The sequence below is a fragment of the Chlamydotis macqueenii genome, chromosome 2 (assembly GCF_036417535.1).
Source record: "Chlamydotis macqueenii isolate bChlMac1 chromosome 2, bChlMac1.mat, whole genome shotgun sequence".
In the NCBI taxonomy this organism is placed as follows: Eukaryota; Metazoa; Chordata; class Aves; order Otidiformes; family Otididae; genus Chlamydotis; species Chlamydotis macqueenii.
Genome location: NC_141557.1, coordinates 109,722,082 through 109,734,919, shown reverse-complemented (window position 1 = coordinate 109,734,919; position 12,838 = coordinate 109,722,082). Strand labels below are relative to the sequence as shown.

At 39.0% G+C, this 12,838-nt stretch overlaps 1 protein-coding gene across 6 annotated transcripts in view; it reads left to right on the top strand.

Annotated features, from left to right (window-relative positions):
• Nucleotides 1–12,838, top strand: part of PTPRM (protein tyrosine phosphatase receptor type M) — a 495,115-nt gene that overhangs the window by 153,547 nt on the left and 328,730 nt on the right. For all 6 annotated transcript variants that reach the window (XM_086740639.1, XM_086740640.1, XM_086740643.1 and 3 more), the window contains exon 3: nucleotides 8,949–9,214. In XM_086740639.1, coding sequence (XP_086596765.1) covers nucleotides 8,949–9,214 — 266 coding nt within the window. The remainder of the gene's footprint in view (nucleotides 1–8,948; nucleotides 9,215–12,838) is intronic.

The following is a 12,838-nucleotide window of genomic DNA, read 5'->3' as shown; positions in this document are numbered from 1 at the left end:
GGACAGGCTGAGAGAGTTGGGGCTGTTCAGCCTGGAGAAGAGGAGGCTCCGGGGAGACCTGATAGCAGTACCTCAAGGGGGCATACAAGAAAGATGGGGAGAGGCTGTTTAGTAGGGCCTGTTGCGATAGGACGAGAGGTAATGGTTTTAAAATAGAGGGGGGTAGATTTAGATTGGATATTAGGAAAAAAATTTTTTACGATGCAAGTTATAGAACACTGGAACAGGTTGCCCAGAAAGGTGGTGGAGGCCCCATCCCTGGAAACGTTCAAGGCCAGGCTGGATGGGGCTCTGAGCAACCTGATCTAGTTGGGGATGTCCCTGCTCCTTGCAGGGGGGTTGGACTAGATGACCTTTGAAGGTCCCTTCCAACCCTAACCATTCTATGAGTCTATGATTACTCAAAAGAAGGCTTAAAATTCACCTGAGACAATAATGTTTTGTAAGTTAATGAACAGAACTGATGGATGTTAGTTGAGGCACTGAGGGGAAGACTCTCAACTGGTGTACTTTGGTACATATCATTATGCCAGTTCAGGGGTGCAAACAGCACTGAAGTTTATGTGTGGTTCCCTGCTGCATGGCATCTGGAAGTGGTGCATCTGAGCAAAAGTTCCAACTTTTTTAGGTAGTGCTAGTCATGCTTTGAGAAGTTTCTCAATTGACAGCAGCTCCATGATTTTCAAATGATACCTGAAAATGTATTTTCCTATGTCTGTAAGATTAGTAAATAGTAGGAAAAAACTCTTCTGTTTACTAGTTTTGGGAATTTAAGTCCGAGGCTGGCTGTTACAAAATTCGGGTCTCCTGCTTTCTGCAGTGCATCCAAAATGCCTGTATGCATGTTTATAAACTATGATGAATAAAAGAACTGAAAGTGGGACCCATTACGCTTGAGCCTTGTGCTTCATCTGCATATGGACAGTGGTTCCCATGTCTTGAAGTCACATGCTTAGTCTTGGGCACTCAGAGTAGTCACAGTCAGTGGTATTTTACTGGTAAAATGTAGCTGCCACTTCTAAGTGGTGGCAGTAGGCTTGACTGGCATTTAGGCAATGCTGTTTCTTTAATAAAATGTAACTCTTTGTATCTACCTAATCACAGTATTTTTGATAAAAGGTATTTTTAATACCTTTCAGCCTTGCAGAGAGATGTTTCTGCACCTGAAGGGTGTTTTGTTAGTAAGGTAATACATAGAATATCTGTTCTTAAAAATCACACTTTCTGCTTTCCTTCATGTAGCACATTTTTCAAATATTGAGAGTTAAAATCAACCAATACTGATGTCTAAATAAGTTAAACACCAGTACTTTTAAAAAACTTGTATTTATTATCGTGTCAATGAAATCTCAGTAGGGTTGTGATTATAACCTAGATAGGTCACATCTGTTGTCACAGTCTGGAAGGAAAACTCATCATTTGTCCTCACCCATGTATAAGATTGGCGAAAAATCAACGAAGTAACTCTCTTTGCTCACTAGTCACACTTTCTTCATACATGAAAAATGATACTGCATTCAATTTCGTTGCATTTGACATTCCAGGTATAAAAAGTGTCTCCTAACAAGGTGATGTGACGTGGTGAAAACTTGCAGAAGTGACTGGAAAATCTCTCTTGTGCCATTTCCATCATTTTTGTAGGACAGTACATTGCTTTTTCAGTTGTCAGATATTTTTTAAGCAAATACTTTATCTTTTTTTTTTTTTTTTTTTTAAGATCTTGTATCACTCTGTCTTTGGGGCATCTTTTTGTGTACAGAATTTCGTTTTCCTCTACACTTACTTCACAGACAATTTCCATTGATGTAAATGAGAATTACCAGCATGTTCAATTGCCCATTTACTCTGGAGCAATTCTAGTCTGTATTTTCTTTTTAAAATATTGCATCTTCTTAGAATTAATATTTTAATGAATCAAATATTTGCTGAATTACTACTGAAACATTTTGCAGTGAGGAATTGTAAACAACAACAGCAATTGTAGCAAATTCACTGGTTTGTCAAATGTCAATGATGAAATATGGGTGATTTAGCAAGTTTTTGGATTAAAGAGGCCTGAATTTAATGGATGGTGAGCACCATCAGCTACCTTAGATTTTATTCTGAGTTTCATTTCAGTGTGTACTTTCGAACTATTAAATTGCATGTAGTGTTTAAACAAAGACGTAAGCACTGAACCCAAGTAAATCCCATTTAAACTTTTTGACTGAGAAAACTGCCATCATCCATGTGTTTAAACATGAAGGTACATCTACAGAAATCAGTCACTTTAAAAGGAATATGTTTGTAGTAATACGTACACTTGCTATCTCTTCTTATGAATGAGTACTGAATTGATTATGATTTAACGTGTTTTCTTGTTGAATCCTTGTTTCCTGGCAGATAACTTTTTCCTAGTAGATAAATCAGTGAATAGTTGCAGTTATTTTTTGTATGTATTTCTGATGTGCCCAAATATGTGATAAATGATTCTGGAGAACTGATCCACTGTAAGAAAGTATACCAGGGTTTTGTTTGGTTGGGGTTTTTTAATTCTTTATGGCTGAGAACCCCTCTCTTTTTTTTGGCTAAAATTAAGTGTTTATTTGTGTATTGAGTTTATCTACGTGCTTTAGATTTATATAACCATGTGGCATAGTATTATTTCAGCAGTCCATTTAATAGATGACAATAGTAGAAGTTGAAAGAGAAAATTTCTACATGACTTAGCAATAGAATCAGAATCATCGAATGGTTTGGGTTGGAAGAGACCTTTAAAGATCATCTAGTCCAACCCCCCTGCAAGGAGCAGGGACATCTTTGACTAGATCAGGTTGCTCAGAGGCTGGCCTTGAATGTTTCCAGGGATGGGGCTTCCACCTCCTCTCTGGGCAACCTGTTCCAGTGTTCTACCACCCTCATTGTAAAAAATGTCTTCCTTATGTCCAGTCTGAATCTACCTCCCTCTATTTTGAAACCTATTGGAACAGACCCTGCTGAAGAGTTTCTTCCCATCTTTCCTGTAGGCCTCCTTGAGGTACTGGAGGGCTGCTATAAGGTTTCCCTGGGGCCTCCTCTTCTCCAGGCTGAACAGCCCCAACTCTCTCAGCCTGTCCTCACAGGAGAGGTGCTCCAGCCCTCTCATCATCTTCGTGGCCCTCCTCTGGACTTGCTCCAACAGGTCCACGACCTTCGTATGTTCGGGGCTCTAGAACTGGATGCAGTACTCCAGGTACTTCAGGAGAGTAGAGTAGAGGGGAGAGAATCACCTCCCTCGGCCTGCTGGTCACGCTTTGATGTTGCCCAGGATGTGGCTGGCTTTGTTGGCACATGTTGAGCTTCTCATCTACCAGCACTCCCAAGTCCTTCTCCTCAGGGCTGCTCTCAATCCGTTCTCTGCCTGACTTGTGTTTGTGCTTGGGATTTCCCCAACCCAGGTGCAGGACCTTGCACTTGGCCTGGTTTGAACTTCATGAGGTTGGCACAGGCCCACCTCTCCAGCCTGTCCAGGTCCCTCTGGATGGCATCCCTCCCCTCCAGCGTGTCGACTGTACCACACAGCTTGGTGTCATTGGCGAACTTGCTGAGGGTGCACTCTATCCCACTGTCCATGTCACCGACAAAGATGTTAAACAGGGCTGGGCCCAACACGGACCCCTGAGGGACACCGTTCGTCACCGGTCTCCACTTGGACATGGAGCTGTTGACCACAGCTCTTTGAGTGCGGCCATCCAGCCAGTTCCTTATCCACCGAGTGTTCTGTCTGTCAAATCCATGTCTCTCCAGTTTAGAGACAAGGAAGATAACTTGACTAGATTTGGAAAAAAAAACCCCAAACATTATAAGAAAGATTTTAATGAATTCAGTTCACTTTTTCTTTTCATTGAACACACTGTATGGCTTTAAGTAAAATATATGTAATGATTTCTGTCTAATCGTTATTCCTTTTCATTTCAGTACACATTAGTTTTTTTTTCTTGTGGGGAGATCCATAGTTAGAACTAGATGTAGAAGCTGAGTTGATTTTTATCAGAATTCACATGCCTGGAAAAACAGATACTGTCGAGCAAAATATTGAATTCCTTCATGAGATTTATTATCCCTTTCAAAGACAAGAGCTAATAAAGGGTTAAGGCACCGATTGGGAGCTTCCGTGAAATTTATTATCCATGTTTTATTTTTGCTTAACCATAGTCACACCCCTGGAACATTGGTCACTTATATCTGAACTTAGATTTGCCCACATGTATGTACCTGAGACTTCTTGTGCCCACATTCCACATACATCTGGGCCACTGAAAGAAGAGACCTAAGCATTTATCTGTATAAATGCAGTCCTAGCTATTCTAGGGAGGCGAAGTACGTTCTTGTACCTGGAGTAAGGTACACAGTTTCAGAGATGAGGAATGTTGCAGATGTTTTTATATTCAGTTTTTCTTCATTGTCTAGCTTGAAATGCCCCTGCATTAAAAAGGCTGATTTTAGATAGCTTAGTGTACAAGTGCCTTAGAATTTCGTTCTCATGCACACAGACAGTGACCTCCGCCTGGTGCAAGAAGTCTGTGCTTTATTGAAACCAGGCTCTTAAAACTGAGTGTTCCTGGATCCATTGTCTAGGTGCCTACTTTCTTCAGAAAGTTTTCTTTAAACGCTATGTAAAAGATAGGTTTAGGCTAGAACAGAGGTTACTAAGTTTGATACAACAAGCTATGATACATGTTGCTTAATCCATTCTGCATTTAGAAGGTCAGACTAGATGGCTGAATGTCCTTTTGCTTTTCGAGTCTGTTAAAAGCTTTATGAGGGAAGGTGCTGCTCTGGCTGCGCTGGAAAAGAAGAAACTTCAGCTTCAGGTCTTCACAGGTGGGAAATCAAATTGTCTCGAAAGAGCTACATGATGTAGTTTACCTGTTGTGGCACTGCTAGGTGTCTTATTTCCTGAGATTTGGACAGTAGTTTAGTCAAACAATTGAAAGGATGCATTTACGTTCTAGTCCTTGCCTCATGAAGTAAGAGGAGCTTACCGGATACTTTCTAGCAGATAAACGAAACCAGAACATCTAAATGACATATTGCTGCTTAATTTAGTTCTCTTTAGAGATTCCCTTTTCATATAAAAAGGAAGATAGGACTTATTCTGTTTACAGTGACTTCCTTCTGTACTTTTTCACTTTAAACAAATGAGTTAGAGACAGATTTTCAAAACAGACAGACTGTATTCCTTTTCTTAAGCCATTGATAATTTTTCATGCAGTTCAGTTGTGCAATACATACTACATTAATCAGGATGCTGTAAGTTAAATAGTTCTTAAAAATATAATTCTGTCAAGGACTGTAGGATTCTTAGCAGCATTGAATATAACATTGTTTGGGTTATCAGGATGATATTGGTTTGAAATTTTAAGACAGGTAGGAAAAGATGGACGTTTCTCCATGGCATTCTCAGTCGTAAGATTTATAAAAGCTTGACAGTTAGTTTTTAGTGAACTCATGAATGCTTTAAGTGTTACTTTGATAACTTAGCAAATTATAACTCTTTTAAGCAGTCTACATTTTAATTTTAAATAAACGAATTGAACAGCAGGGCATGTCCTAATTGATGGAAGGAGTATTTGTTTCTTTCCTACCTGTTCTAAGCACAGGTCCATGTGGCTAAATTAAAAATTTATTTGCTTCTTTTTTGTACCCAAATATGTTTTTGTGGGTTTTATTTTTAACCCTTTATTGTGCTGTAAAGATGGAGAAATGTGTTAGAAGTAATATACCAAGACTAACTCCTGTTCCAGCTGGATATCTATTCATTTTTCACCTTTCAGCATCCTAGTTAGTCACTGAGCTACAGGATCAAAAATTTCAACACAGGGGAATTTTATACTTTGATCAACTCAAGACCACAGACAACTTAGGAACCATCATACTAAAGAAAGTATTGGAAAGATCAAAGACTGCTAACTTGGTTAGTCTCCTCTGTATAAGAGAAAGACAGGACTCATCTTCTTACTGTATCTTCACAGAGGTAAATTTGACTCTTTGTGCATTGGAGTATTTGAAGATGTTTGTATTATGAGTAAAAAACATGTAGGGCATCTGTATGAAAATGACATACTCATGTGACAGGCTGAAACAGGGTGAGCACATGTGAAAAGCAGTAATAAAGAATATTCCTTCCTGTGCTTGTGCCAATAGATTAGGAGCAAGGTTACCATCTCTTGGCTGTCTCTAGAATAGTGGAGGGGTGTGTGTATCCTTGTTTCTCCTGATTATAGACTTCCTACGTTTTAGGTCACTGAAACCCAGAAATAAAATGTTACAGATGTGCGTACTAGAGATTTGAGTGTAGTGTAATCATAAACTTGTAGAAACCAGTCCTTGCATGGAAAAGCACATGAATCTTGCCTTCTTTCCTTCTGCTACCTTTTTTTTTTTTTTTTTTTTCTGTAGAACAGTATGGAAAACAAGTTCAGTGACTTCTACTTATGTTACTAATGAATAAGAATTTGTCCCAGTATGTTAGAGTAATTAACAGTCTGTAAATTTAGTACAGAGTAATGCCTTTTAAGAAGTAAAACATTGATTCCTTTATAGCACAATTAACTTCCATTTTTTGTCAACTTTACAAACTCAGTTGTTATGTCTAGAATGAAAATTAATGAGAAGTTATGCTGATAAATAATTTAAAGTAACTGCAAAACCCTATTATTGAATAGTTAACCCTGTTTAAGGTAAAGGTGCAGCCTGGACCAAGGTTCTCTGAACAGTTATGTTCCATTTCAATAAATTACTTAGGAGATTGCATCTCATTGAAATTCCAAGGTGTCATCACCCATCAAGGTTAAAAAAAAAAAAAAAAAAAAAAAAAAAAAGAAAAATTGTTTTTGAATAACTGTTTGAGAAATGTGTGTGCTTACATTTTTATAAGAGTACTTAGCTCTTATGTCATAGCATGCACCTATAACATATCAATTTCTTGACTTTTATGAAAAACACAGGGGTTAAATTACCTCATGTATTTTACTGATATTATGTTGAATTTTATTTCCTTCTATGATATCATAGCATGTGTGTTAATAGAATTTTTTTGGTTTGTGTTTATTTAATCCAGAAATATGGATATCTTTAAAATCATGTTGTATTTTTCTAATGTAATGTCTATACAGTCATTCAAATTCTTTAGTTGTACATCTGTCCTGTAACGTGATTATTTTGAAGGTGTACTTCAATGAAACACATTAATAGGCACTGAAAAATAGAGCATACATTGACTAGCTGTTCCTGTGAGAATTGTTTGAACATAAGTTTATTTGAACTGTAACTTTACGTTTCTTGTTGTTTGTTGTTTAAATTGGGACCATAGTGTAAAATTCACCTCTCCTCCTTTCTTTTTTTTCAGTAAAGTTTAGCAATTTGCTGAATTTTTTTTTTTTTTTGCTTTTCTTAGCTCTTGAGGCCAGGTAACAATTGTCACACTTAATCAGTCAAGGATGTAGCTGGTGATTAGCTAGAGTAAGGCTAAGGAACTGAGAACAGTTTAGATTCCATCTACGTCATATACTGCATCCCACCATCTGGACACAGTCTTTTTGATTTCATTATGACTTTTGTGATGGGTTGACCCTGGCTGGACACCAGGTGCCCACCAAGTCGCTCTCTCACTCCCTCCTTAACTGGATAAGAAAGAAAATATGACAAAAAGGTCATGGGTCAATACAAGGACAGGGAGATCACTCAGCAATTACTGTGAAATATGGGCAAACCAGGTTTGGGGAAATTAATTTAATATATTACCAGCAAATCAGAGTAGAGTAACGAGAAATAAAACGAAATCCTAAAACAAACACCTTCCCCCCACCCCTCCCTTCTTTCTGGGCTTAACTTCACTTCCATTTTTCTCTACCCCCTCCCCATCAGCGGCACTGGGGGACAGGAAATCAGGGCTATAGTGATTTCATCACATGTTTGGCTCTGCCACTCCTTCCTTCTCGGGGAGGACTCCTCAGACTCTTCCTCTGCTCCAGCCTGGGTCCTTCCCACAGGCTACAGTTCCTCACAGACTGTTTCAGCATGGGTCCCTTCCACAGGGTGTAGTCCCTGATGAGCAGACTGCTCCAGCGTGGGTCCCCCATGAGGTCACAAGCCCTGCCAGCAAACCTGCTCCAGCCTGGGCTCTTCTCTCCGTGGGCCCACAGGTCCTGCCAGGCGCCTGCTCCCATGGGGCCACAGCCTCCTTCAGACATCTCCCTGCCCTGGCGAGGGGTCCTCCATGAGCTGCAGGGGGACAGGCTGCGTCACCATGAGCTGCACCACGGGCTGCTCCACCACGGGCTGCTCCAGCTCCAGCACCTGGAGCACCTCCTCTCCCTCCTCCTTTTCTGGCCTCAGTGTCTGCAGAGTTGTTCCTCTTACACATTCTTACTCCTTTCTGGCTGCTGTTTCGCAGCAGGTTTTTCCCCCTGCTTAACTCTGTTATCCTAGAGGCACTACCACCGTTGCTGATGGGCTCGGCCTTGGCCAGCATCAGGTCTGTCTTGGAGCTGGCTGACGCTGGCTCTGTCAGACATGGGGGAAGCTTCTAGCAGCTTCTCACAAAAGCCACCCCCTAGCTCCACCACTACCAAAACCTTGCCATGCAAACTCAATACAGACTCTGCATCTAGAAATGCTTGGGTAGTTGGGACCTGCAATTGATTCTCTTCTAACATCTCTAGATTCTGCACAGTGCAGATTACTTAAGTGGCTTTTTTTTTTTTTTTGTCTCTTTCTTTCCCCAACTGTAAAACAAGAATTCTAATATTTACTAGCTTTGTAAAAGAATATCGAGATTCTCAAAAGTAATTTGAGATTAAATACCTACTGAATACAAATTACTGTTATGTTAGTAACATTTTTTTTAAATGGTGCTTTAATTACAGATCACGATATTAGGGAGAGGAAAATAAAGAAGGAATTTAACTAGTGGCTTTCTTTTGCAGGTTCTTTCATGTTGGTGAATACATCTGGGAGATTTGCGGGACAGAAAGCTCACCTCCTGCTGCCCCATCTGAAAGAAAATGATACGCATTGTATTGATTTCCACTATTATGTTTCAAGCAAGAGTGGATCTAGCCCTGGCACTTTGAATATATATGTGAAAGTTAATGATGGTCCTATTGGTAATCCCATCTGGAACACATCTATCACTGCTACTTGGAACAGAGCAGAACTGGCAATTAGCACTTTCTGGCCCAATTTTTATCAGGTATGTTTTACTTTTTATGAAATTTTGTTTCTCATAGTAGTCACCTGGTTCTTAGTCATCATTTTGACTTTAAATCAAAATATCTTTCAATATGTTTTGTTGATCTGTATCTTAATTATATTTTTCTAGATTATGCTAAATGTTTGGTTTACTTATATATGTCTGTGTTTATATTTTTACATATTTTTATAGAAGTGTATGAAATGCATGCACACACACATGCTTTAAATGTGGATGAAATAATTATATTGAAACAGTTTAGAAATGTTGCCATTGATTTCAGTCAATTACGTCTGTTTCTCTATAATAAATTTGCTCATTCTTTCAGTTCATTAGAGATGCTGGAATTGAATGCCAATAGATTTTACTGCAGTAGAGGTCTTCAAGTTTGATTTAGATCAGCAATACTTGTTCCTTTAGAACCAGTAGAATTCTTTCAATCCTCATTTTGAGTCTTCAGTTTGAATGAAATATCCATTTGTTCTAGCCAGTAGTAATCATAAATATAACAGTAGCTATCATAGGAATGGGCTTCTGATTACATCCTAGAGAGTTAGGGAGAGTTTCACTTGACAGTTCCTTAGGGTGTTGCTTTTCTGTAGGAAAGTTTACAGATTATACAGTTATTTACTGTTGTATAGTAGTTCAACATGTTTTTTCTTTCTTCCTATGAAAATATAGTCTATATATCCACAAGGAAGTGATTTAGTGTAATAAGAGCAGATCAGTAGATCAAAGATGATATTGAGGCTTCTTTCATTTGGACAATGTCATCTCTGGCATTGTACGTAACTCTGGGTGGTTTGTAACATGGGATCTACTGGAGGGTTTTGTGAGCATGCTGGTGGTTCAGGAGTGCAATGTTGTGTGTGCACACTTTGCAGACACTGGATGAATGTGTGACTGCGCTGCTCATGCCTAAGTTTGGACCATAATGACCCCATCTGGGTTTGAAGTGAATTAGTAGAGGAGCTTCCAATTTCCTTTCTCTGGAAGGAGTCTAGTTTTTATGCAACAGAACGTCTCTGTGAACCAGCAGTTAGTAAAGACGAGGATTGTACTTCAAAGCCGCAGTCTAGCCCTGAACAAAAATGCTAACATGGACAGGGGAGTTTTACTAGAAGAAGCCCTGACTCTGGCTAGTAAATTTAAGGTAAATTAACATGTTAATGAAAATTCAGGCAAGCTCTGACAGTTTTAAATTTTATTGATATTAGTAATAATCTGTGTCAGGTTTCTGACAATATGATGCATCTAACTGATATCTGAGTAACATACATATTTGGCCATAGAAACAGAAAGATGACCTTTCTAGTCCACTTTCTCCTCGAGACCTGCCATCTGGATTGTTCACCCTTATTCGTAGGTGAACCCTGATATGCTTGGATGGGGTGCTGCAGTTTAGCAAATTACCATGCATCAGCTGGTGTGTAATAGACATCTGAGTCTGTCTGTAATGGATTTCATGTGCTCTCTTTGCCTTTGGAAATACAGAATTTTTTACATAATCTTTCTTTCACTGAGGAGTATAGTAAGTAATTTTCTTTGCATTTGCTGCATACAGCCTGAAATAATACATGGCTAGCTCTTGCAATTTAGCTGATGTACCAAAATGTCTTATGCTATAGTAATATCCTTGGCGGTCCAATGAATCAGTGTGAAATAGTATAGCTTCACTGGTTTCACTGTAGATAAGCTAATTTATTCTTGATGAAGCTCTGTCTCCATTTTGACAGCTTATGGTCAATCATCTCCGTTTTGGTTGCCTCCATCCTCTCCGAAATCTATGATGCGATTTCCTGTAAGAAGCTGCTAGAAGTTGTTCCCCTTTGTCGGCCGCGCTTAGGGTGGACCCACTGCTGGCCAGGGCCGACCGAATTAGTAGCAGAATGTTCCCTGCCACCGTAGCCTCCCCTCACTAAATAAAACCAGAACAATCTGTTTTCATCCTTTTTCTTCTTCACAGAGTCGGTTTTGGGGGGAGGCAGGAAGCTAGGTGCAAGTAGCTGGGAGAAGGGCAGGAAGAGAGGATGTATGTGGATCTTGTGAGAATGTATGTCCCTGTTAGGTGAGAGCTCATACGACTGCAGGTATGGTGGAAAAAGGCAGAAGACCCATCTGACAGGTATCTAGCACTAGGTCTGTTTCCTAAGCTACTATTCATTTGATTCCAAAACTCTGACCTCTTTTGATACAAATCCATGTGTTTCTCACGCAACCACCAAAATGTACAAGACTTCCTCCCAGGGCTTTTCTGAGTCTGACTGACCTTACTGAACAAAATTAAGAAAAGTCAACTAAGAAGATTCTGAAGGAATGATAGGGCCCTTTTTAACTTTTCATATGTGAAGTCTGGTAGTTTCCTGATGACTAATCTTCAGGAAAAGACATGGCATTAGGAGATGAGGGACAAAGCAATGTAATCATGTGATTTCCTGTATTGTGTTTTAAATCACACACCCTTATAGGCATCTACATATTTGTGAATGCCTTACGATCCCATTCCATTAGTAGAACATCTACAAGGTGTCTAGCTGCAAATGAAAGCAAAATGTACTATACAACTCTGAAGACAAATTATATATTACAAGATTTCAGAATTAAAATATTTATACAATTCAAGATGCTTAAAAACACAGAGGTGTTGGTCTGTTTTGCTGTTGATTCATGAGAAACATTGGCAAAATAACTCCCACTAACCATAGCTGACTAGAAATTAAATTGTGTAGTGTGGAGTGAATTTTAATTCAACTTGTAAAGATTTATTTGTTCAAACCACGTATTATTAACACATATATAAAAAGCGTTCAAAAGATTTAATAATTAACAGCATTTTATTATTGAAGCACCGGTTATCCAAGCTTGTTAATACTTTTCATGTTGTGTTTCCATTTAGAATTGACTCTTTAGAAGTAGTCTCTGAACAAAGCGATTAATTTCTTTTAGTGTACACTTTTCTCTTTACTAGGTAATTATTTGTGTAGATTTCGCCCTGTATGAAAGCTATATTGCATATATAAATCACAATGATAACCTGCATGTAGCAACACTAATTGTAGTTTAATTACTGCTTATTTACACATAAATTGTCAGGTATTCTGGTGATTAAGGATATATTTAATTCCATAATTAAGAGTCTTCTACGTGCTACTGCTTAACAGTAGCCTTTGACTTTAAGGTATGTCTGCGTTGCAGTCCAGTTGCTGATTACAGTATAGTTGCGGTAACGTAGGTTCAAGCTGCCAAACACCTTCGGAGGGTCAAAGATAATCAGCACAGCTTGTTCTTTTCTGCTGTGCCTCCTGGTCCCTGGGCTATTTGTTTCAAAGTAGCTGGGCTGTTTCTACAGGAGCTAGTCTTATTTCTGTGTTATAAAACCCCTTTAAGAATGCTCCCCTGAGGGAGTATTGGCGGCTTCTTTTCATCGTTGGTCACAGGAGAAATTGTTTGCTTTACTGAGCTATTGTCTACTTGGTGCATCTTAAGTGAGAGCATCAAGGAGTTTATCGTGCCATTAGAGACAGCTTGCAAACAAAATAAAGCTTTGCAGAATTACTGAAACCTTCACCCTCCTCCTTACTTAATAGAATTAGGATGTACACACAAAAAGAGGATTAAATACTG